This window comes from Balaenoptera acutorostrata, chromosome 18, assembly GCF_949987535.1.
Source record: "Balaenoptera acutorostrata chromosome 18, mBalAcu1.1, whole genome shotgun sequence".
Lineage (NCBI taxonomy): Eukaryota > Metazoa > Chordata > Mammalia > Artiodactyla > Balaenopteridae > Balaenoptera > Balaenoptera acutorostrata.
The window spans coordinates 47,317,156-47,344,417 of NC_080081.1; the positions used below are offsets into that span (position 1 = coordinate 47,317,156).

General features: G+C 36.0%; 2 protein-coding genes across 3 annotated transcripts in view; both read right to left on the reverse strand.

Annotated features, from left to right (window-relative positions):
* The window catches only part of TDRD3 (tudor domain containing 3), a 217,353-nt gene that overhangs the window by 12,336 nt on the left and 177,755 nt on the right, over positions 1-27,262 (reverse strand). The window lies entirely within an intron of this gene.
* LOC103007811 (trimethylguanosine synthase-like) lies at positions 1,353-3,992 on the reverse strand. The gene is given in 4 exon segments (XM_057533171.1): positions 1,353-1,627; positions 1,629-2,005; positions 2,008-3,370; positions 3,372-3,992. Coding segments are annotated over 4 exon segments (2,553 nt in total). The 3' UTR covers positions 1,353-1,435.

The following is a 27,262-nucleotide window of genomic DNA, read 5'->3' on the forward strand; positions in this document are numbered from 1 at the left end:
CCACCTCCTAGAGTAATGGAAATAAAAACAAAAATAAACAAATGGGGCCTAATGAAACTTCAAAGCTTTTGCAAAGCAAAGGAAACTACAAACAAGACGAAAAGACAACCCTCAGAATGGGAGAAAATATTTGCAAATGAATCAATGGACAAAGGATTAATCTCCAAAATATATAAACAGCTCAGGCAGCTCAATATTAAAAAAACAAACAACCCAATCAAAAAATGGGCAAAAGACCTAAATAGACATTTCTCCAAAGAAGACATACAGATGGCCAAGAGGCACATGAAAAGCTACTCAACATCATTAATTATTAGAGAAATGCAAATCAAAACTACAATGAGGTATCACCTCACACCAGTTAGAATGGGCATCATCAGAAAATCTACAAACAACAAATGCTGGAGAGGGTGTGGAGAAAAGGGAACTCTCTTGCACTGTTGGTGGGAATGTAAATTAATACAGCCACTATGGAGAACAGTATGGAGGTTCCTTTAAAAACTAAAAATAGAATTACCATATGACACAGCAATCACACTACTGGGCATACACCCAGAGAAAACCATAATTCAAAAAGACACATGCACCCCAATGTTTATTGCAGCACTATTTACAATAGTCAGGTCATGGAAGCAACCTAAATGCCCATCGACAGACGAACGGATAAAGAAGATGTAGTACATATATACAATGGAATATTACTCAGCCATAAAAAGGAACGAAACTGGGTCATTTGTAGAGACGTGGATGGATCTAGAGACTGTCATATAGAGTGAAGTAAGTCACAAGGAGAAAAATATCGTACAATAACGCATATATGTGGAACCTAGAAAAATGGTACAGATGAACCGGTTTGCAGGGCAGAAACAGAGACACAGATGTAGAGAACAAACGTATGGACACCAAGGAGGGCAGTGGTGGGGGTAGTGGTGGTGGTGTGATGAATTAGGAGAGTGGGATTGACATATATACACTAATATGTATAAAATGGATAACTAATAAGAACCTGCTGTATAAAAAAATAAATAAAATAAAATTTAAAAAAACAACCACCTACACTGATTCAAGACAAGAAACAAAATCGGATTCAAAATCTAATTACTAAGCAACTGGTCCAAAATGCATGGCTGACAATATAATGTTTTTTTTTTTCTTCCTTTCACTGTCATTTTAATAGAAAAAGAATATAAACTTCTATATTACAAAGTATATTTCATATTTTTTTCAATAGAAACTTAAAAAGCACTAACTTTATAAAATAAATGGATGTTTAAAAGCAAATTCTGGATGGTACTCCATCAATGTGGGGAAAAAGTGTTTTAGGGTACAAATACCCATTTGACTATGGGTACAAAGTATCAGTGAATACAGAGAAGAAATTCCAAGTGAATAGTGTTCTGACTGCTATGATCTTTTGGTCTCTATACCACCTCACTTATGATTCAGAGGCTGATCTGCGGATCAGTTCCCCCAAATAAGCAGTGATTGTCTTCAATCTATTATTAAGAAAGTTTTGTTCTATTTCCACTTGCCCTCCAGGCCCAGCCAAGGATGCCACCTGGTCGATATTAGCATTTCTTGGAAGAAAATAAATGATATTATTAGTGATCTTCTGGGAAAGTCTGAAAAATTTCAAAGCCATCAGGAGACATCATGGTGCTGATGTTGAAGATCTCGGCGGTGGTGTAGTCTGGTCCTCCCCAAGGAGGGCTGAGAAACACGACATCAACCTTTAAACGAGAAGCCAGCTGCAGGAAATCTCCACGGATGAACTCAATCTTGTCTGCTACCCCATCAATTTCTGCATTATTGCAAGCAAGATCGATCTTAACAGGATCAATATCAACGGCGATCACTCTCTTTCCTGTTAAGGCAAACTGAATGGTATTTCCTCCAACTCCACAAAATGTGTCAACTATGGTGTCACACTAGAAGGACTGGCTGACCCTGCCGGCAATGTGCTCAGCGATCTTCTCGGGTGTAACTGAAAACCAGCCCTCTCTAATTTAATCCCATCGTCAAAGCGGGAGAAGAGCCTGTATCTCTGGGCCCAGTACTTTGCCAGCTCAGGCACAGCAGTGATCTCAGGAGGCAGACCAATTCCCTTTCTGTTCTTGCTTTTATTCTTCTTCTTTTTATTTTCAGCTTCGGCTTCTACCTGAAGGTGGTCTTGTGCAGCCTGGGCGGGGCAGTCCCCCTCATCTGTCACTGCTGCTTCTGTGATGTCCCTGTCAGTTTTCTCTGTTCCCACTTCCCCAGCTGGAGACATGGCACGACGCTTTCCAGGTTCTAGCTCACTTGTCTCCGGTGGGTCATCCCCTTTTTCAACAGACACTTCTTGTTCCTCTGAACCACTGCTTGTGCAAGTATCTTGCATGTTGTTATGAGAAACTGACTCCTGCGATGCTTTCTCATCCATTGGTTCATTAACCCATTTTAGGAATGTTTCTACCTTACTCAAAGTTTTGCTTTTCTTGAAAAGAGTTTTTCCTGGCTCTTCAGTGAAGAAGATGTGTTTGTTTTTCATATTGATTTGTCTTCTCATGTCCAAGTACTTTGACTTGTACTTCACATTCTTGTGTACATACCTGACCCGCCGGTGACTGAAATTTGAAATTCCACTATATTTTTGTCCTGAGCCATGCTTGAATCCTAGAAGGGAACCGTCGACATCAAAGTCTGAATCTGGGTTTTCATCAATGTCCAGTTCATGGCTCCTCTTGAGTTTGCTTGGCTTCTGTTCAGGTGGATCTTCGCCACTCTCATCTCCATCAGTGCCGATGAGGCGTGGTCTGTCTTTGATGGTGTTTGCTTCTGATGACTCTTGTGAATCCTGAGCTGGTTGGTTTGTGCTTCTGTTCCCAGACAAGCTGCTTTCCTTGGTTCCTCCATTACATGATTCACTTTGGCCTGAAGCAAGGCATTCTCTTCTGCTCTTAACTTCACTTAAACACTGATGTCCATCACAACTCACAGAGGGATCTAATCGGCTCTGTTCTACTTCCTCTGAATTCAGACTTATATTACTAAGTCCATCAAGAATTTCATTATGATCTTTATCACTTGAACTAGAGCTTTCGCTACCCACTGATGAAGATGGAGAAGAAAGTTCATCTGCTTTCGTGCGATTTTCATCTTTCTTGTTGTCAACTACTGTTTTAGACCCACAAGTATCTGTATCACAGCTTTGTGAAGCATCAAAAGTCCAACCCTGAGCTTCCCAATACTGAAACTATTCCAAATAATACCAATACAGCTGGCTATAATGCTGTTCCCATTCCTCCTTTGTATTAGGGATGTTCCAGGGTTCTGAGCACAGCGTCTGACCTGTATGCTTTTCTTGCCAGCTTTGCCACAGCAGTTCCCCCCCTGTATTCCTTCCAGTACTTCTCCCAGAGCTCCGTAATTTCCAGCTTTGGAGATAATGTATTTTCAGCAGGAAGATTCTCACCTTCAATGTCATTTTTGGTTCGAAGTTTATACCTTCTGGTGTTCTCATTCTCAGATGAAGATGGATCATCTGAAGCCAAAATGTCATCTTCCTCACATTCTTGTCTCCAAGATTCTCTCTTAATTTCATCTAAGTACTTCTTTTGATGTTTTTTCTTTTTCTTTTTTCTTTTAACTTTGTTTCTAGTATTCAAAGATACCTCAAAATTCTTATGTGCAGACACCCTACCAAACTGAAGTGGCAGTCCTATACTTCGCATGAGTTCAGCCTCAGAATCAAGTTCACTTTCATCTGGGCCTACGTCTTTGCTGTCACGTGACTCTGCAGTGCCCTGGGAACGACCGCCTCCTTCCTCTTCTGTAGCTTGCTCTCCTGCACTGTTGCCATTGTCTTCAACGTAGTAGCCTTTTAATCCCAAACTGCACAATTTCCAATCTTCCACAAACGCCCTGGAGCGGAGGCAGAGGATGCAGGAGCCCTCCCGCAGGTCTTCAAGGAAGAGACACATCTCCACCACAGAGCTCCACTTCTCGCAGTACATCGTAGTGCCTCAGAGGAGGCGGCCACGTGGCAAATGGCGCCGGAAGGCCTCCCGGCCGCTGTTCTGCTGCTGGGGACCGAGGGGAGGACTGGAGGTGAGCCTGGCTGCCAGGGACGAACGGCAATATAATGTTTTCATTCCTGTATCATGTAGAATTTCAGGAGAACTCTGAGACATTTCACTGTGTTCTGATATTCTCTTTTTAGAAAAGAGTATATTCTCTAAAGTTACATAAGAATTAGGTAAGGATTATTGATGATTCTATCCGATATTAGAAAATCATCTGAATCCCTACCTCAAGGGTTTTATTCTGTACTCTGCCAACTAAAGCACTACCTAAATAAGACAACTAAACTTTAACATGGAAGAAAACTGGATGTTTCAATGACAGTTAAAGCAAATACAGTACTATTCACCATTGTCTTTCCTCTAACATTGTTAAGATCTTCTACTATTTAATACAAAGTAAACAAGCTATTTTTGGCAGCTTAGACACTCAAGAAAATGCAACTCAACATCAAAAGGCTGCATTCATATTTCAAATAGGAGAATATAATACAAAAAAGAGACTAGAAAACGTCACCCTTATCAAACTTCAAATAATAAAAGTACTGATACTCTTCCATTCAAAAACACACCCAATTTTATTTAAAACTTAGAATAGAAAAAAGGGGAATGAATGATTATTCTACTATGTGCCTGGCATTTTATCTCATTTAATCCTTGCAACAATGTTTTGAATTACTTAATCTCATCCTTCTACAGATGAACAAGCTAAGGCTCAGAGTAACTTACCCAAAGTTATGTAAGTGGCCATGCTTCAATAAGACCCCTGGCTGTCCACTCCAAAGTTCTTTCCATGGCATCACATAGTGTATATTTTACATTTCTTGCTTCAGACAGTTTTGCTTATTTTTTTCTAATAGCTAGCTAAAGACTAATTTTAAATAAGTAGACGGCTTCTGCCCTGAGGCTAGTATAAACAACATTTAATGGTCAGCATCTTTGTTGAAATGCCATAGTGAAGTCCAAAGAATGAATATATGATTTGTAAAAATGTGTACCTCTCTCCAACTCATTTCCTCTTTTAAAGTTAAAGGTTAAATAGATTCCAAAGCTTGTCCAGAAGTCAGGGTTGGAAGCATATTTCTGCTCCAAAAGATGCCAATCTACTCAGATTTCCTTGAGAGATACCTTATCATGGCATTGGTATTTAAGACCTCAGTCTGTTAGGTCAGATCTGAGTCTGAGTTTAGACTCCACCACTTCCTACATGTGTTACTCAACTTCTCTACATCTCAGTTTTCTCACATAGACAACAGTAATCAACTCATAGGTTTACAATGAGCATTACATGAGATAATAGCTAAAAACAGTTTAGCAAATAAGCCATATATGTTGCCTATTATTCTGAATTAAGTAATTCTTTGACAGTAATATATACATGTTCACTTCAATTAAACTATCAAGACTCACAGATTTTGCTAAAAATCAGGTTTGTTGTAAGAATATTCCTCAAGTTGCTTTGGTCAGATAAGGAAAGTGGAAAAACCATTGAAGAAAATGAAAGAGCCAATACAAGGAGAAAGACTCTTGTCACCTGCTTGCATTTTATTTCTTCAGAAATTTTAAAAACATCTATACACAAAAACTAATAATTTCACATCATAAATCATTCCATTGTTACCACTGTTTTTGTTTCTTTTAGGAAGAGGTCTTCTTCTTTTTTAATTATAGAGAAAAAGGGCAAATAAAACAAAGAAAAGGAGAAAATTAGCAAAGACACATTATTGAAAATGATTAATCAAAAGTTAAAGACATTATTTGCCTAATATATGAATATTTTAAGAAAAAGCTAAAAATAAACGTGATTAACCTCTTTGAACATCTTGCCCTAATACCAATACCATACCCTTAAAATTTTATCAAATGCCATAAAAAAAAAATTAGAAACACTATTTAAACAGCAGAGGTATAGCAATGATGATTAATAATGAAAAATGCTTATCTATGCCTGTTGCTATGCTTTCAGGTCAATGCCTATAAATTATCCTTGCAAAAGCAACTGCTTTCCCAAATATGCTAATTGAGCAAATATGTTTTAGAATATTTTATGGTTAAAACTTATAAGCACTAATCACAAGTGGTTAATCATTTCACTCCCTCATAAGTTATATAATTTTTACATCTTATATTGGTAACTAATACAATATACTTTAAGAATGAATTAACTAATTCTTTCTCTGAAAGTAATAATAACCACATCATAATGCCAGACTGCTTTTTATTCTAAAACAGTCAGCCCAGTACATTTTATGTAACTGACCACTTGAGACCAATACTTATGGTATGCTTCAGTGACCTGTAATACAGACTAAAGAAACAGAATTAGAAAAAACAATCTCCATGTCAAATTGATAAAATACAGGCCAGATCTTTGCCGTTAAAAAGTACTGAGGGCTTCCCTGGTGGCGCAGTGGTTGAGAATCTGCCTGCCAATGCAGGGGACACGGGTTCGAGCCCTGGTCTGGGAAGATCCCGCGTGCCGCGGAGCAACTGGGCCCGTGAGCCACGGTTGCTGAGCCTGCGCGTCTGGAGCCTGTGCTCCGCAACGGGAGAGGCCGCGATGGTGAGAGGCACGCGCACCGTGATGAAGAGTGGCCCCCACTTGCCACAACTAGACAAAGCCCTCGCACAGAAATGAAGACCCAACACAGCCAAAAATAAATAAATAATAAAATAAAAAAATTAAAAAAAAAAAAAAAAAAAAGTACTGAGTGTTGGAGTAGGGAAAGGAGATGACTTGACATGTTTTATATAAGAAAAGGTTTGCAATATCTAACAGTACAGAAATAAAATCATTTGCTAATGTTTTCACCCGGTTAGTGAAAGTTAAGAAACATAAGATTGACAGGAAAAGAATTAAAATTTTGAATCTTATAGCAGCTATCTATAAGATTATTTATAGTTATCTATAAGATTACAATGTAATAATCATTTTCACATTTAAATCCCATACATACCCAGCAACCCATATTAACAATGTCTGCATAATGAGGTAAAATTATTTCTCTTTAGTGAAACATAAAGAAAACATGTTTAAAAGTCCCTATCAAAATAACACACACAAGGGAATCCCCATAAGGTTAACAGCTGATCTTTCAGCAGAAACTCTGCAAGCCAGAAGGGAGTGGCAGGATATACTTAAAGTGATGAAGGAGAAAAACCTACAACCAAGATTACTCTACCCAGCAAGGATCTCATTCAGATTTGATGGAGAAATTAAAACCTTTACAGACTAGCAAAAGCTGAGAGAGTTCAGCACCACCAAACCAGCTTTACAACAAATGCTAAAGGAACTTCTCTAGGCAAGAAGCACAAGAGAAGGAAAACACCTACAATAACAAACCCAAAACATTTAAGAAAATGGGAATAGGAACATACATATTGATAATTACCTTAAATGTAAATGGATTAAATGCTCCCACCAAAAGACACAGACTGGCTGAATGGATACAAAAACAAGACCCATATATATGCTGTCTACAAGAGACCCACTTCAGACCTAGGGACACACACAGACTGAAAGTGAGGGGATGGAAAAAGATATTCCATGCAAATGGAAATCAAAAGAAAGCTGGAGTAGCAACTCTCATATCAGACAAAATAGACTTTAAAATAAAGACTATTACAAGAGACAAAGAAGGACACTATATAATGATCAAGGGATCGATCCAAGATGAAGGTATAACAATTGTAAATATTTATGCACCCAACATAGGAGCACCTCAATACATAAGGCAAATACTAACAGCCATAAAAGGGGAAATCGACAGTAACACAATCATAGTACGCGACTTTAACACCCCACTTTCACCAATGGACAGATCATCCAAAATGAAAATGAATAAGGAAACACAAGCTTTAAATGATACATTAAACAAGATGGACTTAATTGATATTTATAGGACATTCCACCCCAGAACAACAGAATACACATTTTTCTCAAGTGCTCATGGAACATTCTCCAGGATAGATCATATCTTGGGTCACAAATCAAGCCTTGGTAAATTTAAGAAAATTGAAATCGTATCAAGTATCTTTTCTGACCACACCGCTATGAGACTAGATATCAATTACAGGAAAAGATCTGTAAAAAATACAAACACATGGAGGCTACACAATACACTATTAATAACGAAGTGATCACTGAAGAAATCAAAGGGGAAATCAAAAAATACCTAGAAACAAATGACAATGGAGACACGACGACCCAAAACCCATGGGATGCAGCAAAAGCAGTTCTAAGAGGGAAGTTTATAGCAATACAAGCCTACATCAAGAAACAGGAAACATCTCGAATAAACAACCTAACCTTGCACCTAAAGCAATTAGAGTAAGAAGAACAAAAAATCCCCAAAGCTAGCAGAAGGAAAGAAATCATAAAGATCAGATCAGAAATAAAGGAAAAAGAAATGACAATAGCAAAGATCAATAAAACTAAAAGCTGGTTCTTTGAGAAGATAAACAAAATTGACAAACCATTAGCCAGACTCATTAAGAGAAAAAGGGAGAAGACTCAAATCAATAGAATTAGAAATGAAAAAGGAGAAGTAACCACTGACACTGCAGAAATACAAACGATCATGAGAGATTACTACAAGCAACTCTATGCCAATAAAATGGACAACCTGGAAGAAATGGACACATTCTTAGAAATGCACAACCTGCCGAGACTGAACCAGGAAGAAATAGAAAATATGAACACACCAATCACAAGCACTGAAATTGAAACTGTGATTAAAAATCTTCCAACAAACAAAAGCCCAGGACCAGATGGCTTCACAGGCGAATTCTATCAAACATTTAGAGAAGAGCTAACACCTATCCTTCTCAAACTCTTCCAAAATATTGCAGACGGAGGAACACTCCCCAGCTCATTCTACGAGGCCACCATCACCCTGATACCAAAGCCAGACAAAGATGTCACAAAGAAAGAAAACTACAGACCAGTATCACTGATGAACATAGATGCAAAAATCCTCAACAAAATACTAGCAAACAGAATCCAACAGCACATTAAAAGGATCATACACCATGATCAAGTGGGGTTTATCCCAGGAATGCAAGGATTCTTCAACATACGCAAATCAATCAACATGATACATCATATTAACAAATTGAAGGAGAAAAACCATATGATCATCTCAATAGAGGCAGAGAAAGCTTTCGACAAAATTCAACACCCATTTATGATAAAAGCCCTGCAGAAAGTAGGCATAGAGGGAACTTTCCTCAACATAATAAACGTCATATATGACAAACCCACAGCCAACATTGTCCTCAATGGTGAAAAACTGGAACCATTTCCACTAAGATCAGGAACAAGACAAGGTTGCCCACTCTCACCACTATTATTCAACATAGTTTTGGAAGTGTTACCCACAGCAATCGGAGAAGAAAAAGAAATAAAAGGAATCCAAATTGGAAAAGAAGAAGTAAAGCTGTCACTGTTTGCAGATGACATGATACTATACATAGAGAATCCTAAAGATGCTACCAGAAAACTACTAGAGATAATCAATGAATTTGGTAAAGTAGCAGGATACAAAATTAATGCACAGAAATCTCTTGCATTCCTATACACTAATGATGAAAAATCTGAAAGTGAAATTAAGAAAACACTCCCGTTTACCATTGCAACAAAAAGAATAAAATATCTAGGAATAAACCTACCTAAGGAGACAAAAGACCTGTATGCAGAAAATTATAAGACACTGTTGAAAGAAATCAAATATGATACAAATAGATGGAGAGATATACCATGTTCTTGGATTGGAAGAATCAACATTGTGAAAATGACTCTACTACCCAAAGCAATCTACAGATTCAATGCAATCCCTATCAAACTACCACTGGCATTTTTCACAGAACTAGAAGAAAAATTTCACAATTTGTATGGAAACACAAAAGACCCCGAATAGCCAAAGCAATCTTGAGAACGAAAAATGGAGCTGGAGGAATCAGGCTCCCTGACTTCAGACTATATTACAAAGCTACAGTAATCAAGACAGTTTGGTACTGGCACAAAAACAGAAACATAGATCCATGGAACAGGATAGAAAGCCCAGAGATAAACCCACACACATATGGTCACCTTATCTTTGATAAAGGAGGCAAGCATATACAGTGGAGAAAAGACAGCCTCTTCAATAAGTGGTGCTGGGAAAACTGGACAGGTACATGTAAAAGTATGAAATTAGAACACTCCCTAACACCATACACAAAAATAAACTCAAAATGGATTAAAGACCTAAATGTAAGGCCAGACACTATCCAACTCTTAGAGGAAAACGTAGGCAGAACACTCTATGACATAAATCACAGCAAGATCCTTTTTGACCCAACTCCTAGAGAAATGGAAATAAAAACAAAAATAAACAAATGGGACCTAATGAAACTTAAAAGCTTTTGCACAGCAAAGGAAACCATAAACAAGACAAAAAGGCAACCCTCAGAATGGGTGAAAATATTTGCAAATGAAGCAACTGACAAAGGATTAATCTCCAAGATTTACAAGCAGCTCATGCAGCTCAATAACAAACAAACAAACAACCCAATCCAAAAATGGGCAGAAGACCTAAGTAGACATTTCTCCAAAGAAGATATACAGATGGCCAACAGACACATGAAAGAATGCTCAACATCCTTAATCATTAGAGAAAAGCAAATCAAAACTACAATGAGATATCATCTCACACCGTTCAGAATGGCCATCATCAAAAAATCTAGAAACAATAAATGCTGGAGAGGGTGTGGAGAAAAGGGAACACTCTTGCACTGTTGCTGGGAATGTAAATTGATACAGTCACTATGGAGAACAGTATGGAGGTTCCTTAAAAAACTAAAAATAGAACTACCGTACGACCCAGCAATCCCACTACTGGGCATACACCCTGAGAAAACCATAATTCAAAAAGAGTCATGTACCAAAATGTTCATTGCAGCTCTATTTACAATAGCCAGGACATGGAAGCAACCTAAGTGCCCATCATCGGATGAATGGATAAAGAAGATGTGGCACACATATACAATGGAATATTACTCAGCCATAAAAAGAAATGCAATGGAGGTATTTGTAATGAGCTGGATGGAGTTAGAGTCTGTCATACAGAGTGAAGTAAGTCAGAAAGAGAAAAACAAATACAGTATGCTAACACATATATATGGAATCTGAGCAAAAAAAAAAAAAAAAGGTCATGAAGAACCTAGTGGCAAGACGGGAATAAAGACACAGACCTACTAGAGAATGGACTTGAGGATATGGGGAGGGGGAGGGGTAAGATGTGACAGGGTGAGAGTGGCATGGACATATATACAGTACCAAATGTAAAATAGCTAGCTAGTGGGAAGCAGCCGCATAGCACAGGGAGATCAGCTCAGTGCTTTGTGACCACCTAGAAGGGTGGGATAGGGAGGGTGGGAGGGAGGGAGACGCAAGAGGGAAGAGATATGGGAACATATGTATATGTATAAGTGATTCACTTTGTTATAAAGCAGAAACTAACACAAAAAAATAAAAAATAAAAATTCCTTATCAATTATCAGGCTTGTTAATAAAAGCTGTAGTTTTAGAATTGTGAGGTGCCCCAGGAGTCAATGATCTGATCTACAAGGTACAGAATTCATCCCCACACATCACACACAGGTGGTGTGATGGTTCTGTCTCCTTCAAGTAAGTGGTGAAGGATGCCCAGGCTTTCTCAGGCAGCCAACCCCACTCCTTTGTATTCTTCTCTAGAAAGTGCAAAGTACCCGGGCTTTCTAGTTAAGCCCATTTCCTTTGCCATATGGAAGATTTTAAATTATTTTAAAACAAGTATTATGCCTTTCCTTAGTCTTCTATTTTCTAAAATCAAAAGACTCAGTTCCTGGAATCATTTGTCAAATACCATTATTTCCAGTATCTCCTATCATCTTGATCATCTTTTCCTTTATACATTTTAATATTTACTATTCTATGTAACCTAGTATTCAGAATAATATTGCATGTATGGTCGGCTTGCAACATAATACTACTATTTCCCATGATGAGCAAACTCTATATAATCATTAGTGCAATCTGACCTCGCTTTAATGTTTTTAACAGCTGCTTGATCATTCCTTGCTCATACTGTACTTGTAATCAAACGAAATGTCTACAACCTACTCCCAGGTCTATTTCATCATATATTTGAAGAGAATTATTTTCCCAACCTAAAGTTTTAAATTTAACTGTAATTGAATACATGCACTATTGAAAGATACTACTTTGGCATAGTGTGATCATTGGTGTGTTCTGAATAACTATATAATATTAAGTCAGTTTTTCTAAAAAGTTATCTTGGTAATTTTTTTTTTTTTTTTTGCCTAGTGGAAATTGGAGGATTACCACCTAAAACATACATGGGTGGCTACAATGTAGTTTAACCCTGAAACTAGATTCCAGTGAAATTTAGAAGATAAAAGGAGATTCACAGTATAAGATTAAGCTCTTAGGAATAGAACTGTAGGTTAAAGGAATAGGTTGATTCTTTTTCTACTCTTTGTAAAATATTTTCTAGCCTCTTGAGAAATACTAGCTTATACCTCTTGAATATACATCTTTGCTTCTCATTTAAAAATTCTCTAAATTTTAAGAGAGAATTAAGACTGAATGAACTAAATAGTTGAAAGTTTCTTTACCAAAACCGTGTAACACATATTGAGTAGAAACTTACTGCTATGATGAGATTTTTATATACATTATACAAAAAGTAAGTTGGTATCATTTATCTCTATTTACAGGTAAAGTGTAAAATCATGTGCTATGATGTCAGCAAGTCTGCAAACTGAACATCAGCTCTACAACTTACTAGCTCAATGATTTTAGGCAAGTTTCTTAATGGCTCTGAACTTGGATTTGTACTTTTTCATGAGTATTAAGTGGGAATACTAATAATTATTTCATAGGGTTCCTGTAGTTATTAAATCAGTTAACACAGGTCAAGACATATATGGTGCCTGGTGTATATGTTCCAATTATAAGCAGGCATTGTATAGAAGGAACTCCAGTCTTCACCTTCTCAATCATTTATTCTAATTTATTTCAATATGTTGGTAAAGATATAACATATCGTCTTGCTGTTACCTAAGTATAATTTACTCTTAGTATGCTTAAATTTATGAGTTTTTTTTCCCTCATGTTGAGATTTCAAAATGTTCGGTATATGAAGAGTTAGCTTTTTTTTTTTTTTTTTTTTTTTTTTAAGCTTTTTTTTAAAAAGAAATCATTTTCTTTCCAAGCTTAGCTTCTCTTTTAAATCATTTTTGATGGTTAGACCGTTGAAGAAAGAAAAGGTATCACAAAGATTTTCTCCAAGAATAATAAGGGAGATAAACTCATTTCCATCAACTTAGGTAAAGAAAAATTAGACAGTATATATCACCTGATTTAATTAAGGCTACTAAACATATTATATTTTGCTGTAATAATACTATTTCTAGGTTTATTGAAATTCAGGAACCATGTTTTTAGTCACATGTAATTCCACACCTGAAACATCTGAGATGTTCAACAGAGGCTGGGGGAACTGATAATATACTATGGAGAATAATTTGCTCATCATCATACCCAAAGGAAAAGCAAATAAATGTTTGTTCCTACCCAATATGTAAATATTCTTGTAGTTCAAGAATGAAGCTATTGCTCCTTCTCCATTCAGCCATGGCTGGAACAATGATGCTAAGAACAAATCAGGAAGGTATAAAGTCTCTGCATTAGAGTCAAAAGATTTTCTTGGGTGTTTCAAATACCCAAGAAATAGATCAAAACCAAGTGCCTATACAAATAGATCAAAATTTACATTTTAAATACATCATAAAATTAATAAAACAAAATGGATGTGATATCATTTAGGTGCTACAGTTCTTACTGTAAAACACAAATTATCCACAATGCTTAATATGTACCTTCTGGAAAGTATTAAGGTAAAACAATCAACTTTTTAAAAATTCTAAATTCATCCATAAGATTATTTGAAGTGTACTCCTTTATGCAACTTGAAACTCCTTCCCCTTCCTCTCACTTTCTCCCCCACATACAATGTAAGCTGTTTATTAAAATAAAAAGTAAGGCAAATAGATCCCCTGGACAAGAAGGGACAGTAGGCTATCAGTGATGGTGTCTATATTGTACAAGAATTGGTAAAACTGAGAATTACTAATTAAGGCTTAATGAGAAATCAGTAAGAGGACTTCCCTGGTGGCGCAGTGGTTAAGAATCCACCTGCCAATGCAGGGGACGTGGGTACAAGCCCTGGTCCGGGAAAATCCTACATGCCGCAGAGCAACTAAGCCCATGCGCCACAACTACTGAGCCTGCGCTCTGGAGCCCATGAGCCACAACTACTGAGCCCGTGTGCCACAACTACTGAAGCCCGTGTGCCTAGAGCCCGTGCTCTGCAACAAGAAAAGCCACGGCAATGAGAAACCCATGAACCACAACGAAGAGTATCCCCCTCTTGCGGCAACTAGAGAAAGCCTGCACACAGCAACGAAGACCCAACGCAGCCAAAAATAAGTAAATAAATAAATAATTTATTTTAAAAAAAAGAAAAATAAATAAGACTAGTAAAGTTTATGGTACTCCTTCAGAGTGTAAAATGTATGATAAAATAGTCAAATTTCACTTTCATTATCTATGGATAAGAGCAGCACAGTCTCTTAAAAGCTGCACTGAAACGAGGAGGAAAAGCCTGTCCGGGGTTAAACACTAATTTATGCAAAATCCCGGTTTTGACAAGAATACTGTCAATGTCAAGCAGCAGGTACACTGACAGCAGGACAGGCTGAAAAATTCTGTGTCAGAGCTGGGATGGAAGTCGCCAATTTATGAAGGCTGTTATAAACCATAGGATTTCAAAAGTGTGAAAGAAAATGATGGAAATTTTTATAACTTTGCAGGCATTACTATTAGCTTAATGGGACTGCAGTTCTTTCACTTTATGAGAAAAACTAGTTTACTTTAAAAGACTTGTGGATTTTTATATTAGGGCTATATTGTAAGACTCTTAATACAAAAGTTTGTTATACTAGTAACATTGAAACAGAAAAGAAAACTTTAACAGGACATATAAAAGGAAAAAAATTAATTCAAAGAAAAAGATGGTACAAGGAAGCAGTTTTGGTTTCCTTCCAAGAGGGGTAATTTGGGATGGATACCCAACTCCTGATCTGGAAGTTCCAATCAGTAATTGCTGCGGCTTTCAAGGGTCAACAAATATCACTTCGAGGAAGTGAACAATAAGGGAGGCTGCTATTTCTAAATCCTTGAAGGAAAACTAAAGAAATGGAAACAAAAGTAATTAAGAAACTATGTGCCAGGCATTTTGATCATTTGATGACTGAACAAAATATTTATTGAGCAGCTACTATGTTCTTTAAGACAACCAAAAGATTATGTATCTTGCCCAGGTTATGCTGGACTCTAAAATCCATGCTCTTTCCACACATCCCAGTAGATGCAGAGGCTGAAGGAGAGAATTACCTATCATGTTAAACTTTTACAAGGCTTATATAAATAGATCAAAATCAAGTGCTTTCCATCTCATTTACATTTTAAATACATCATGAAATTATAAAACAAAATGGATGTGATATCACTTAGGTGTTATAGTTCTTACTATAAAACACAAATTATCCACAATGCTATCTACTCTGAGCACCGCCTACTATGAATCACTCAATGAGAGAATGAACTACCCTGAAATGGCTACACTATCAATAAGCAGCTACTATACTTTAAATAAACTAGTGTTAAGTCAAGAGCTTAGAATAATGTTGGGTACAACATTAAGTGTTCAATAAAGTTAGCTATCATTATTCCTTCACAAGTGTAAAGTTCTATTCTTTATAATGTCACATACAAGAGTTTTTCTTTTATTGGTTTGAGTCAAGCAATTTGACTGCATTATTCTAGTGAGTTACAGAGGTTGAGAACACATAAGGCTAAACGAGCCTTGATGTGGCACTTTACATTTACAAAGTGATTTTACAATTATTGGTGTTAATAACCAATGTAATACAAAAGTGAGGCTGAGAATCTGGTCAATTAGCAACATGTTCATTTTTCTTCCAGTGAAGAAAGGAGCCCAGAGGCAATCTTCTTTACTGAGACAAATCCTACTAGCTTACCAAATACAGTACATTTGTCCTTCAATACCCATGAGTGATTGGTTCCAGGACTGCCCCTCCGTATCAAAATCTGTGCGTGCTTATATACAATGGTATAGTATTTGCATGTAACTGACACACACCCTCCTGTAGACTTTAAATGATCTCTAGATTACTTATAATATCTATTACAATGTAAATGCTATGTAAATTGTTGCCTGCGTGCAGCGAAGTTCAGTTTTGCATTTTGGAACTTTCTATAATTTTTTTTTTCAAATATTTTTGATACACGGTCAGTGGAACCTGTGGATACAGAGGGCTCACTGTAATTGTCTTTATGAAATTCATCCAACTTAATGTCCCCCACCCTTGGTATCCACAGACATGGAGACCCTTCTGAAAAATATTACTAATGAGAAGGAAAGTATAATAAAGCAGTAAAATTCACCAATACAAATATTTTCACAACAGATTCTTCACATTAACCATTACATGTTCCAAGACATTTATGCTCAGAGGCTTAGATGAATACAAACAATTCTGCTTTGTATATGTAATTGGCAAGTTCCTAAATTTACCTAAGAACTTACAATACATTTTAAATAAAGGATGTTCATCAATTTCATAATTTGATAAACCTCATAGTATTGTTTCTGTTTAATGAGTGTTATCACATTCTGTGGCCTAAACTTTGAGACAAATAACTTTCCTAAGCTCTCTTAGGAAAGTTGAAAATAAGTTGTTGAGGCTCTTTTTTCAGAAATCTTTATCAATATTTTGGTATGGTAGCAATGAGAAAGGGCTGTCCACTTCAATAGCAGAACAAGAATATTCCATGGTAGCTTATAAATTAACTCTATGATTGTGAACAGCATATGTTCTTAACTGGTTTCATATGTGGATTGTTTTATAATTCCATAGCTAGACAACTCTTTATAACTGTCATGCAAAAATTACGATGAGCATTTAAAAATGTTTTTCCTTATTTAAAACTGTGTCCATGTTAGGAAAATCTCCTTCTATAAATAGGTCAGTTAATAGAAAAGTCAATAGGTTAAGTTTTTTTTTTTTTTTAAAGCTTTCCTTGCTGCCTTTTAATTAATTAATTAATTCATTCATTTTTGGCTGTGTTGGGTCTTCGTTTCTATGCGAGGGCTTTCTCTAGTTGAGGCAAGCGGGGGCCACTCTTAATCGCGGTGTGCGGGCCTCTCACTATCGCGGCCTCTCTTATTGCGGAGCACAGGCTCCAGACGCGCAGGCTCAGCAGTTGTGGCTCACGGGCCTAGTTGCTCCGCGGCATGTGGGATCTTCCCAGACCAGGGCTCGAATCCGCTTCCCCTGCATTGGCAGGCAGACTCTCAACCACTGCGCCACCAGGGAAGCCCCCATTAGGTTAAGTTTTAAGAGATTAAACAGGAGTTTAAAAATTTTCTACCTTATTTTCTTCTCTCCTTACTGAGATAAGCCACTCTAAATGAACATTTTAGTAACTATCACAATTTTTTAAACAATGATGTCTCTCACATGCTTGCACACTTGCACACCCAAACACACACAGGGTCATTGCGTCTTCGAATGTTCAAATACCTAATTAACATTTTTATCTATTTAATGTATCACTACCTGGCATGAAGATTAGCTCAAGAAGGCCTGAAACTTTTGTTAACATTCCTAGGATTATACTAATGTTACTAGCAAGAGCTTAAAACCATTTTCACAGGGCATTTTCCAATACTGAATTCTGCTGAGGTCCTAGGGCAATAATATAGTCATTATGACTGTGCAGACCTTCAAATATCAGGTCCTTAATGAGAACCTCTCCTGAAAATTGGCTGAGTGGTTAACTTGTTAGTTTCTACTTAATGAACTTGTAAAGTTCTTCTCATTTTTATATCCACTTAAACTTTTCCTGCAGCTACTAAAAGACCAGAAACTGAGCATGAACTGTCACAGAATGCTTTGCACATAAGTTTTACTAAGGGTTGAAAACTTCTGCTATGAAAATACATTCTTGGTCAGCGTCTTCTCCCATTTTCCTGGATGGTTTCTAAATCTTTACACCTCTCTTCAAAATTCCTCTCCTATTCTTGACCTCATTACTTTGAACAGATGACCTGCTTTTACCTGACAGAAAAGAGTTCATTAGTGAAGAATTATTCACCTTCCTTCCCTGAAACCCAGCTTACTCTCATCCACACCTGTATTTACTTCCTTCCTCTCTTCTCTTTAGTACTCAACATACCCAAAGTCACCCAAAGTGATCGTACCCCACTTTCTCACGACAGCCTGGATTTTTTTTAATCCTTACACCTATTTTTACAACCTCTCTCTCTTTTCTTCACTCTGCCTTTGATGTAAACATGCTTGGATTTTCACCCTGAGCTCCTTTACTCCTTATTCTCTTCGTCTATCCTCTTTATCTTCACAACCAAGATCCTCTAAGTAGCCTAACCCTCATTTTCTTATGTCCCACTTATTGTCAAGAAACCACAAATTGCCATGCACATCCACCATTCCACTGAAAGTGCATTCTACAGTTATAAGAACCTGCCAATTGCCAAATCCAACAGCCACTTTTCAATTCTCATCTTCCTTGACCTTTCCAGCATTTTATACTGTGGATTAAACATCCCTCCCCATCTGCCCAACCCCTTGTCCTCCTAAGCTACAGCTACTTCTCAATGTCCCTTCCCACCCCTCAGCTGTGAAATTCCCTGGAAGTTGGTCCTTGTCTTCGTCTTTTCTCTTTTTACACACTTTCTTTTTTCTTTTTACACACAATCTCACCCATACTCTTTACTTTTGCCTAGAGTCTGATGACTCCAAAGTCTCCATCTCTTGCCTTAACTATTGCAATAACTGGTCTCCTTCCTCTCTGCTTTCACTGAAACCCATTTTCTATACCACAGGAAATAATCTCTTAAAGCAAAATCACATCATGACACTCCCCTACCCAAAATCCCTCATTGGTCCCTAGTCTCAGATATAAATATTCCAACTCCTTACTGTAACCCACCTGACTCCCCACCTTTAAGCCACCTGCCTTTGCAGCCAGCCTCATCTGTTGACACTTGCTGCACCCAACCTATACTGCTGCCAAAATACCTCACCCTACCATGCCCTCCTACACTCTTTGCTATTCTCTCACACATTTTTTTCCCAAGCTAAGTCCTTCAAAACTTTCGAGACTCACATTAAACTTCATTCATTCAGATTTAACAAGTACTTATTGAAAGCCTTATTTTTCAGGGACTGTTCTGAATGCTGAAGTATTAGCTGAGACAAAGTCCCTGTTCTCACATTGCTTTCACTTCGGGGTTGGAAGGAGGGGCAGGATATGCAGAAAATAAAGCAGGCAAAGGGGATAGAGAGTTTGTGTGATGGGGCATTGCTGTTTTATAATACGATAGTTAGGGAACGCCTCGCCTCTTCTACGAGTCAGTTCCTGACTGAGTTAAACACTCTCCATCTATGGTGCTTTACTTGCTGGGCTCCTCTGCTAGTCTGACTCTTTTAGTGTAGAGACTGCGCATCTATGCATTGCCATTGTCCGGCATGCAATTGTTCTAAGGAAATGTGTTGTGCTGGGCACTGTTCTGGGTGGAGAGATAAAGTCACATAATAAGTGCTCAAAAAGTTTTTTGAAATAGATTAAAATATATTTGAAATTATAAGTTAATAAGAAAACCTCAAAAATAAAAATATCACTTTACAATTAATATTTTAATAGTGTATCAAAAAATAAAACAGGAACAAAGAGTCAAACAAAGTATCATAATTATATACTAACATAGTCCCAAAATTATGAATGTTAAGTAAGTACCGGCATACCTCTGAGATATTGCAGGTTTGGTTCCAGACCACTGCAATAAAGCAAATATCACAATAAAGGGAGTGACACTAATTTTTGGTTTCCCAGTGCATATCAAAATTTATATTTACACTATACTGTAGTCTTTAAATGTGCAACAGCATTATGTCTAAAAAAAAAAAGCACATACCTTAATCAAAAATTACTTTATTGCTAAAAAATGCTAACCATCATCTGAGCCTTCAGCGGGTTGAAATCTTTTTGCAATAGTAACATTAATGATAACTGATCACAGATCACCACAACAAATATAACAGTAAAGTTTGAAATATTGTGAGAATTACCAAAATGTGACACAGGGACACAAAGTGAGCAAATACTGTTGGAAAAATGGTGCCAGTAGACTTGCTCGACACAGGGTTGTCACAAACCTTCAACCTGTAAAAAATGCAGTATCTACAAAGCGTAATAAAGTGAAGTGCAATAAAACAAGGTATGCCGGTACAGATTAAATAAACATTTCATAGGAGAAAGGTATTTTGCTGTGCATTTGAAAGCACTTAGGAGAGACAATTCTGAAGTGTTCTGGGGACAGTGATTAAGAGAGAATTTTGCAAGGAATTGGAAAGTAGGTTGTATGGACAGACTGAATGAAGGTGGTAATTTGTATAGGTAAGTCTATTGGTTTAGTTGTAGGAATATTTCATTTACTAATTATAGACAGGAACAAGTTCAAAGATCATGGTATTTTATCATGGAAAACCATAATCATGTTGTTGTTAACTTCACTGAAGGCAAAGGGCAAAATGAGAAAGAAGTTATGTTTTTATTCATATTTCTTTTTTTAAACTCCCATATTTTCAGATCTTTTTTGCAAATTTTAGGGATTTTTTTTAAGACTAAAATTCCCTAATCATGATCAACTTTCTTCTTGCTAATTTTATTTTGCTTGCTGTTACTTTTTCAAATAAAAAATGTAATACAAAATTATAGAAAGTTTATAAAATTGAAAAATAAGTATGTACACATATACAGAGTCTGTACATAATTCTACTACACTAAAACAACCACTACTTTGAGGGCATTCTCAACTCTATAAATTGCTTTCATTCACTCATCATAAATATTTCCCATGATTTTACAGCCTTCATAATGATCTTTTATCACAATTGTAAAATAGTTCACCTAGCTGATGAATGATGCTTTATTTTACCATTCTTATTGTTAGGCATTTAAGTAGTTTCTAGTTTTTCCTGTTATTGCTGCAATGATCATTGCTCAGAAATTCACTTATTCCTTTGATCTTTCACTAGCAGAGATTAACAACTGTGGGATTATTAGTTTAAAGGGAATGAACATTTTTAAGGCTTGGAAAAAAATCAGAAAGATCACACCAATTTACACTGCCATCAGCAATGTATAAAAGCACTCGTGTCACTGCATCTTTGCCAGCATGAACGTTATCATTTAATTTTTTTCCCATTAATTCACACATTTAACACTGAAGTTAATTGTTTCAATTTGCATTTGATTGCCACCAGAGTTCAATATTTCTAATTTTTAGTTAAGAAAGATGACACTGCTACTTCAGCAAGAAACCATATTGAGCATAAGTCAATGGTTCAAGGCTGTAAAAATAAAATAAAATTAAAATTTTAAGAAAGTTAATCTAATCATGACATGAGTAACTGTTACTGTGCTCCATGGTAATTAGGCATTAATGGCAAGCAGTTAACATAAGGGGCTATTATTACTATTATTGACACATAGCCAAATCAAGCATTCTTAGATTATGTGGGAAGGTTGGATCAAGTAGAGCTATAAGCTCTCGTTATGCCCTCTTAAAAATCCCTTGATCTGAAACCAGATGTGATGCAGAAGGCAAATTCTCTTTCCTCCTTAGCTCCATGCAAGCTCTATCAACTGAGCACCCAGTAAAGACAACAGGTGTTATATATAAATTTAGTTTGACTGAGGGTAGGCTAGAGTTTACTGAGAATCAAAGATGAGGCCAAGTCAGGTATAACTCAAAGAGCTGAAAAAGAAATGGCCACTGAATCCCTTGTCTCCTCTCTATGATTATTCCTCAACTTAGGATCTAGCTTATCAGTGAGATTTCAGAAGAACTTTTAACTCTGAACTATTTCCATCTCCTTTCCCACAGAGGAAAAGAAAGGACAAGAGACACAATCATATTCCCATTTACCCAATCAACCTTACTAACTAGTGGAGAAGTGATCTGGGTAACACAATTTAAGGGACTTCTGCTAACACTGTGCGAACTTCCATGCACTGGAGATTTTTCAACGTTTCTAAGTGCACAATTCTGAGAAGATTAAAGAAGAAAGGTAAGAGTGGGAAGGGTAAAAAGGGGCAACACAATCCACACTCTATAATGAAGATTAATTTAACCAGTCTGGTTTAATATTCTTAGAATACTTAAGTCTGAAGCATGCAGAGGACAGGAATAAGAGTTCCAATATGGAGAGGATACAGGGAAAAGCAAAAGGAGTTGTCATTTTGGGCTGCTTAAGAAATGCATAGCCAAGGATACTAGACTACGGAAGAACTGGGAAGAAGAAGGCCAGGTTATGATAATAAAATTTTAAGTTTCTATAGACCTTGGGAGTTTACAAAGCACATTTCCTTTGATCATATTACTTAATCCTTACAACAACCCTGTACTGAAGCTGAGACCCAGAGACATTAAATAACTTACCCAAAGTCACATAGGTAGTAAGTGGCAGAGCCAGGACTCGACCCAGGTCTTCTGACTCCTTCTGTGCATTTCCAGCTCCCCTGGAGCTGAAGCAGGGGCAAAAAGGGAGGTGGAAGTAATTTGCCCAAGACTAGCCCTGCCCTTTCCCCTTCTTTCAAAGGCCAAGCAGAGCAGACATTTCACTCTCTCAGTGACCCCTTTTCATCAAATTCTTTCAGGATAAAGCACACAGAATCTGAAAATGTTTCTCAGCCTTGGGTCCAAGAATGGCAACTGGCAGTAGACAATGTCAGAAGTATTTTTGCCATTTATGTGAAATTTATTGGAACTTCAAAGAATAGCAGTTATCATTTCAGAAAGCAAAACTTGTTCTTATAATTGAAATTATTTAAAGCAGTTTGTTTACAAATTTTTGTTTAGCAGTTTAAGTCAAACCTTTTAAATTATACCATTATGAAAATTATTTTGAAAAATGCTTAAGAATCAAGATACCAAATCTACATTTAACCTACTCTGTGGTCATTTTTTTTCCTATCTTAAATATCTTCCCTCAGTCATTAATTTCATTAAAGCAATTATAATCATTAGAATGAATAGAATATTCAGTCTTTTCATAGCCAATTTTAAGTATTTTCAATAAATCAATAGGAAAATGTGCATATCATCTTCCTGAAATTTAAATCTTATATTCATTTCTAAATTATATCTAAAATGTTTTTATTGTAGCTTTTATAAGTAATTTTCTATAAAAAAAATTTAGAGTTCTCAGTCTCAAGTTTTTTGAAACATTACTTAATTTTTCTTAGGGAATTATATATTTTAATTTTAAACACATTCAATGAGAATTTTTCTTTGCTTTGCTTATTTCCTAAGAATACAAGGATACAATTTAAATGGACTGGGCATGTGACCAACGTTTTAGCATTTCTAGATCATTTTGTAATCAGCTCCACTACATCTCAGTCTCTAACAGTCTTTCTATTTATGAGAACTACTATCAGTAAGGCCAACTGCTTAGTATGCATTAACACTAATCAGGGCTCATAAAACAACCAGGGATATCTTTATTTGTGCCCAAAGCTTTTAGAGGCTTTCTGAACTACTACTCTCAAGTTCTTGATCTGTCTCCCTTTTCTATTTGCTTTAAGACTTCAATTCCATATTTAAAAAATCTAATTAAGTCTAACATTCGTTTGAGTACTGATGGTCAAATTCAGGAATTCTTAATAAGATTCATATTAACTGATCACTTTACAAGGAAAAAAATACACTAGAATACTTTTCTCCACATTATTTTAAGCCTTATTTATTTACTTAAATCTTTTCAAGATAAAATGCTCATTATATTCTCCTTAATCATTCATTAAATAGTATCAAAAATGGCTACCAACATTAAAAAAAGATAACAAGTCCATAAATTTTAGAATTTGAACCATATAGAAACAGAATGAAACTGACTTCTAGTATCTTACTTTGTATAATAAGCTCTTGGGTAAGCATGACCAGGAGGGTTGAGCCTAATTTCCCAATCACATGATCTGGGGGAAAAAATGAGCACACTTCAGGCAAAATAAAAATTCCAATAAAAAGTTGTTAAAGTTAATACTAGTTGTAAAAAGTCAACTTTGGCCTTCCCCACTTACTTCCTTCACACCATACCATTCATTTAACAGGAATAACAAAATTATAATCAAGAACCATGACAACAATGGTTCCCAGACTGGAACCATGCCAGCCAGATAGAGGCCTTATTAATATTTATTATGTGGCTTCTGGAAGGAAGGAAATTTATCTTCTACTTGTCTTATATCCTTTTAATCCCTTGCGTATATAGGCCAATCTGTTTTCTGAAGTAGCTTTGTTACAAAAAGCACTCAGAATACTTGTGGAAAAACTATCATATTAAACTGTTACACTCAGGCTTCATGTCTGAAGTAATAAGGGTGACCACTAGGACTACATTAATCATTCAGCAAATAATTACTGACCTCTTTCCACTGTTTCAGCCACCAAGTCAGTTCATATGCTCACTTAAAATCAAATCCCCTCAAGCTCTAAAACAGATGGTACTTATAGTATACATCTACTGCTTATTAATAGTGTTCCTTTGCACTTTCACTAGCTATTATCCAACCATACATTCTGCCCTTGTTTATAATTATAAGTGCCTGGAAAGGATATGTTTCTTAAAATAAGAATTTTTTCCCCTCTAGATCTCTCAAGTGAACTCTGGAGTTAGATCCAAGATTATCAATTCATCTTAATAACTGTTACAAGGAAAATGAGAGATCTTCTGATCTCTTGAACGGAAGATCAAGAGCAGTTAAGTTTAATAGTTTGTTTCCTCTGAGGCTTTTAACAAGCTTTTAATTAATTGAAATAATACTAGTCAAAGGCTTGAGAACACACTAGCCTATTAGTAAAGGAGCAATACAAATGTTGAAACAAAACAGAATTTTTGGTATTTTAGGAGTCCTCTTCTTCATTTAAGAATGCCCACACACTCAGTGGAATTAACTTGCTTTGATACTTTCTTTTGATTCAGTAGTCAATGTCAGTTTAACAAAAAAAAGGATTTCAGATTTTGCCTTAGACTAGATTATTGGAGAATAACAAATACAATACCCAAACAAATGATGACAATGTCTTGCTGCTGAAACATATAAATATCATGTGGGTTATTAGGCAAGAATTACAGAAAAGAAACAGCAATATTATAAAAGCTACAATGGGCGTTTTCATGAATGAAAATTTTAAAAAGTTAATCCATAAATGTTTCTAGAATTAGAGTTAAGTTAAAATTAAATTAAATGACCAGTGAGTTGTGTATAATTACATGTAAAAGAAGATCTCAATTTTATTTTTATGTAATAAAACACTACTACTAATGGCATAAGTACTTAGAAGGGACATAAATTTTCAGAAGTATATTTTGTCCTCTATTCATAGAAAGGTAAAGAATCATGGAACATGTTTGAGGAAAAATTGCCTTTTATATATTTAGTCTCTATTTATAACATAAAAGTACAATATTATATTATTAAGAAGAAGTCTGGAACATCTAAAACAATGCTTCTGAAGATAAATCTTAACCCTATTTTAAAAATGTGAAATTTGAAAACCAGAAAGAAGAAAAGAGCTACGATGTTTTTCAAAGTACCTCCTGTAGACTTTCTATAACAAATTTTATACAGGAAAAAAAAAAGGGTCCCATGAGCAAATAAGTTTGTGAAGCAATAAACACTATATATGTCTCTCTTGGAGATTTAAAATACATATTAATCTGTTACTGGCTCAAAGAAGTCCTGTAATCAAAAAGTATACTTAATTTTTTAACCTAGCATTTCCAAATTTATTTAACCAGGAAACAGAACTAACCCTGAGCTAGATGGACTAGGCATGAAGAAGTATGTACAAAAAAAAATAACTTTTTAATTCTTATGATGGTCTGAGCTACTTAACTAGAACCTTATCATTATGTTTACTCTTAACAAACTATATGGTTTGTTTTTTTTTTTAAGGCAAATAAAATGTACTCACTGTTGCAGAACGTCCTGTCCCTTCTGAATGGAGCTCTCAGCCACGACAGGCCACTACTAAGGGAGTTATTTCAAACTAAGGTGTAAAACTCTTGCCAGTATTTCCCAAGTTTAATGGAACTGAAAGCTATTAACACCAGAGTGTTTCTCACAAGGAGACAGATCAACTCCACTCTTTTTCTAGAGGTGTGATAGTGAAGCCTACTGCACATGATTCTAGAACAAACAGCATAGGTCCAGTAAAGTTCAGTAAATTAGGATCAGTAGGAAGGGTAACCAAATACGTCAAGAGATACCACCCACTAAATGTGAAAAGAAAATAAAGTTTAAAAAACAAAGTCAAAAGGATACAATGATGTTTAAGAAATAGAATGAAAACACAGAGAGATGACTAATAAATAAGGTGACAAAAGCAAGAGTATAGAAAAACACAAATGACCATGTAAGATTAAAAAAGAAAACGGACAACTGACGATTCATTATGGTACGCAATCAAATATGTATCATAAGTCCTCTTCTAGCCTATCACCAACAAAGTTCACAACCACTGACTTTAGAATTGGAAAGATGCATTGTAGGAGCTCCATCTGAAAGGGAATAAAGTCTATGGTGCAATAAGCAACATATTTTTCTGCCTTTTTAGGTATAGCTGGAAGAGGCTCAGAAATTCACTAGAAACTAAAACAGAACTGTGTGCACTGGTTTTTTTTTTAAATTCAAGAAGGATGCCTCTTCAGATTTATAAAAATCTTTAAAACATACTGACATGAGTGCCTAGTCAAGTCACATGCCCAATATAAGATTTTAACATCTTTGGGAACAAGAAATAAAACAAAACAAAAATATTCCTCAGATTCATTTATTTTACTACTTTATTTCCTGTGCAATGAGTATATTAGCAAGTCTTCTGCATACATATGTGAAGGAATGGTAAAATTCAGTGCAGTTTGAAATTACAGTTTTAAAAATCTGGGTTAAGTAAAGTAAATGAAAAAATAAAATGTACACT